Consider the following 5,045-nt stretch of genomic DNA (forward strand, 5'->3'; position numbering starts at 1 on the left):
GAGAGGGAGAAAGAGATAGAAACATCAATGATTAGGGAGAATCATTGATCAGCTGCCTCCTGGGTGCCCCACACTGAGGATTGAGCACGAAACCCAGGCATGTGCCCTGACTGGGAATCAAACCGTGACCTCCTGGTTCATAGGTCAGTGCTCAATCATTGAGCCACACTGGCCAGGCTGGACTGAGTCTTGTATGTCTTTGTGTTCCCTTGAGAGCCTGGCACGCAGAGAATGTTTGGTAAGTCTTTGCGGTAGGCCTGGTTATTATGTACAGTGAATTAAAATGGAATATAAGAACTACATATATGGCTCAAAAAAATGGAAACATTTGAAAAATGCATACAATGCAAATCATACCTCCTACCCCAGCCCCACCATCTGCTTAGTTCTGATCTCACGTAAGAGTAAAAAAATTTTCTGTGTATTCTTCCAAAGTTTCTTTATAGATTGCAAATATTATTTCTCTCTCCCATCTTTGTTCATGAAATATAGTGTATTATAACCAATAGTCTTCACCTTGTTTTTTTTCACCTACCAATATGGAGATCTTTCTATATCGGTATATAGAGAACTTTCTCCTTTTTTATGCTTGTTTAAAGAATACAGTGTGTGCTTTCCTTAGCCAGTCCCCTATTTGTTTTCAGTCTTTTCCTGTTGCAAATGGCTGCTGTTGAATTCCTTTACACAGACATCATTTTATTGAATGTGTGCAAGCGTGACTGTAGACAGTCTCCCAGAATGGGAGAGGGCACGTGCATTTATAATTCGATAGATAACTGCCTAAATGACTTCTCAGGGTTAGATTAGCTTACACTCTCATCAACAGTACAATAAATCTTTTTCTAAAATTGAAGGCTTTGGTGCAGCTGCATCAGAACATGGGAACAGAGCAGGAATCAGGAGATAAGATAGGAGCACCCACTTGTTTCCAAGATTTTTAGCCCGTGATCTCATTTAGTTCCTACAAGAGCCGTATAAATAAAGCAAACATTAGATAACCAAACACCGCTGAAAACCGCAGCTTAGTGAGGATGCATAACTTGCCCAAGGTCTCACAGCTAGTAAGTGAGGGGGTTGAGGCTTAATATGTGAGGCTCTGAACCCCTGCTCTTCTCACAAACTCCAGTCCCATCTGGGGTCTAGGTTCGGTTCTGCCAGAGCTCGTCATGTCACCTTACACCTAGGAGGAATGCAACGCGTTTCTGTAGAGTGTGTGGATGGGTGAATGAAATGAGTAAACAGAGATGGGAATTTAGCAGGGTGGGAGTACTACTTAGAAAAGCAGAGAGAGAGTAGGAATCAGGACCCACAGAATACAGAAACTGGAAAGTAATTTTAGCCAAAATGGGCTCGGGAAGAGAGTGTTGGGTTGTTAAGAGGGTAAACTAGTCAGACAGGAAAAGGTCAACACAGCAAAACAAAGTTTTATTGTGTTCTGCTAAATCATGCTCCTGTGAGGTTGCCACATGCCCCAGCTCCTGTGTACAGTTTCACTTATGTTAATGTTTTACAACATCAAGTTTTAAAATAAAAACCTAATACTTGTGGGGGGTTACTGAAAGGCTCACCAAAACTGATAAAAGCATCGAACTTGGCTAGGCTTCAAATCCTGGTGTGTACAAGTGTAGGTAGTACTGGGTAACGATTGGTTTTTTAAAATCCAAATACCAGACTAAAGCTCGGCAAGTGAGTGTTAATGTCTGGAAAATACCCTAATGACCTCAAAGCTTCTCTACTGTCAGGGCTGTTACTATTGTTCATTCCTTGAACCCCTCCTTGGGAACTGCCAAGGGGGTCAGAGCTTTGCCCTTTAAGGATAAAGACTGAAAAAACCCCACAAAACACATTGTTTTTAACAGTTAAAATTCCACGGGAATTATGTGTGCTTATCAAGCATTCTGAGGTATCTTTCCAACTATGTGTTCTTGTTTCTCTGTAGTTCAATTTAAAAATTAAGTTTACCTTCAAACTTTATTGCATTTACTTTGTGATGGTCAAAACTAATTTTAAATAAGCAAATCCAAGTATTTCTACTATAAAAGAAAAGTGGTTTATCTGATTTTTATTTGCCCTTTATAGGATTAAATTTTTTTTTATTGATGGTTTTATACTTCCCTACATGGGATATTGCTTAGGTTCACCTCTCTTCAAAATGAGTGCCTTGTTAACATCTGTCGACTAACAGAATGAGCCTTTGGGGATTAGCGTGTGTGCCATGGCACACAAGGACAGCATTTCTACATACACTGATGAGGGAAAGGGGCAGAAACATGTAGAGTAGCGCCACAGTTAGCTTCACAAATGTTTGTTGGATGGATGGATAAAGAAATGAATGGGACTGAGGAGAAAGCAAAGTAAAAATAGGAGTGGGAAGATGACTAGTCTCTGCCCTTGCGCTGACTCAGGCTGCATCCCTGGTTCCCGAAGCTCAAAACCTACGAGAACCTAGAGTTGGTGGCAACAAAGGGAAAATACCAAGATCCCCCCTTTCTCACTGATTCTCTAGAAAACCCTGCAGACAGGCCAGTGAGGTCTTTGGGATGTCTGATCTGTCACCCAGGGGGTAGGAAATACTGCTCAAGGTTTCTTCCTTGCTGGGTAGAAACTTGTCATTTCTGATTAGGGTAACTTGTTCTAATAAACACTTGATATACATTATTTAATTTGATTAGCCCAATGGTGAGTGCTGATTTTTAAACTTGTATATCAATTATTTTCTTATTTTTAGCATATGTTCCTCATCATCATCTTTTTTCATGGTATAGTCATATTTCATCCAGTAGAATATTTATCTTTTCCCACAATTTTTAGATTTTAAGTTGTTCTCCAGCTTTTGCTATTATAAAGAATACTGATATACTTTTCCCCAAAGCATTTCCCTGACTAACTTGTATATCAATTATTTTCTTCTTTTTAGCATATGCTCCTCATCATCATCTTTTTTCATGGTACAGTCATATTTCATCCAGTAGAATATTTATCTTTTCCCACAATTTTTAGATTTTAAGTTGTTCTCCAGCTTTTGCTATTATAAAGAATACTGATATACTTTTCCCCAAAGCATTTCCCTGACATTTATGCTTTTAGGATAAATTTCCAGAAGCAGGATCACTGGGCCAAAGAGTATAAACATGTATTGCCACAATGACTTTTCATTCATTGTTTAATGTGAGGTGATGGCTCAGGGAACGCTGAGACAGGTGGGAGAGACAGGGTCACTGCCATTTTACAGACGAGATCATTGGGAGCTAAGTTCCCCAGGTCATACAGTTAGAGGAAGAGCCATCATTAAAATGCATGCTTCTCAGATCTCTCCTAATTTGTCTTCCCACTGCACCCCCAAAATGAAATGAACTGAACATGCCACTTTCCTTCCCAGACATCTTAGTCTTGACCTAATGGGGCTTCTCTGTCATGAGGCCTCCTCCTTTCACTCAGGGTCCTTCTACTTTAGGAGGAAAGTGAGACATTTCAAGCAGCCCAAGGACCACACATGGTGAAATCATCAGCTACATCTAAGGAGGAAGAAGGGTGGAACGCCCCCAAAATTAAGTGAAACTTGGGCTGAACTGAACATGCCACCTTCTTTCCCAGACATTTTAGTCTTGACCTAATGGGGCTTCTCTGTCATGAGGCCTCCTCCTTTCACTCAGGGTCCTTCTACTTTAGGAGGAAAGTGAGACATTTCAAGCAGCCCAAGGACCACACATGGTGAAATCTTCAGCTACATCTAAGGAGGAAGCAGGGTGGAACAGGGACAAGAACATGAGAAAGCAAAATGTACTAAATTAGAATATGGGACAGGAACCATGAGAAAGTGCATAAGGAGCAAACAGGAAAAACACACTGTGATTTTGAAGGACTTGAATGCTCAGGATGAGGTGTGTGAGCTGAAGACAGCAAAGAGACTTGAATTAGGGATCGTTGGGGTCATGGTATGGCCTTTCTGTACTCAATTGCATCCAGGACTGTCTTGAACTGTCAAATCTACTTCTTGATAGCAATATACTTTCTCAAGATAGAAACTAAACAAGAATGTGTATTTTCTTTTTATTTTTCAAATGAACGATCAAAAAGTAACTTCGACTATGTATTTTTCAACCACAGAAGAAAGCGAGTCCTGCTTTGTCCAACCCAAACCCCGTACATTGGGAGGAGAATCTACTATTTATGACAAGGCACGGAAGGAAAGCCTTCCTCCATTAGAGAAGCTCAAGATTTCAGCAGCGTCTACAGCTAATGGTGTTAAATCCCTTCATGATCAGCCCCTGGCAAAGGATGCTGCAGACCCGCTGGGATCCACGGAGAAGATTCGGCCTTTAGAGGGACCTCAGGAGTCTGGGCCACTTCAGCAAGATGGCAAAGATGAAACTCCAGGAGCAGGAGGACAGAAAGATGTGGAAGCAGTGACAGAGGCCCAGCCTTTAGAAGGAAATGCCGAGACGGAACCTTTAGGAACAGAAGCCAGGCATCAGCCTTTGAGGACAGCCGGCGAGAGGGACTCCCCTGGAGCCGTAGGAGACACCGAGACTCCACAAACTGCCAGAGAGATGAAACCTCGAAGAAGAGCTGGAAAAATCCCACCTCTGGAAGCAGGTAGAGAGTCACAACCTCCAGAAAAGCCCCAACTCCTAGACACCGTTCCCACGGCGACTGAAGCTCCAGAAATATTGGAAGGACGCCAGCCTGTTGGAACAGCTGGGGAACATCAACTTCAAGAAACACTGCGGAGGGATGAGCAATCCCAACTTCTAGAAACAATGTCCAAAGGGAAAGGATTTCTGGAAATATCGGGAGGAAGTCAGCTTGTGGAAGCAGCTGTAAAGAACGATTTGATGCCTAAAACTCCTGAAGGTCTGGTAAACATGGAGCAGATTCAACCTGAAGGAATAGTCGGAAGCGTGGAGCGTCCAGCAGGAACTCTGGGAACAGGGACAAACATGGAAATGGTCAGGAAAGTTCACACCAAAAAGGAGGACCAAAACATTGAAGGTAAGAGATGCGGTTAGAGATTCAGGATGTTTAGATGGGCTTCATAAGAGGTC

The 5,045-nt window shown here is 42.1% G+C and overlaps 1 protein-coding gene across 2 annotated transcripts in view; it reads left to right on the top strand.

Moving 5' to 3' along the window:
- The window catches only part of ERICH5 (glutamate-rich 5), a 28,743-nt gene that overhangs the window by 8,196 nt on the left and 15,502 nt on the right, over window positions 1-5,045 (top strand). For both annotated transcript variants that reach the window (XM_005879259.2, XM_005879258.2), the window contains exon 2: window positions 4,108-4,992. In XM_005879259.2, coding sequence (XP_005879321.2) covers window positions 4,108-4,992 — 885 coding nt within the window. The remainder of the gene's footprint in view (window positions 1-4,107; window positions 4,993-5,045) is intronic.

Source organism: Myotis brandtii, unplaced genomic scaffold (genome assembly GCF_000412655.1).
Source record: "Myotis brandtii unplaced genomic scaffold, ASM41265v1 scaffold59, whole genome shotgun sequence".
In the NCBI taxonomy this organism is placed as follows: Eukaryota; Metazoa; Chordata; class Mammalia; order Chiroptera; family Vespertilionidae; genus Myotis; species Myotis brandtii.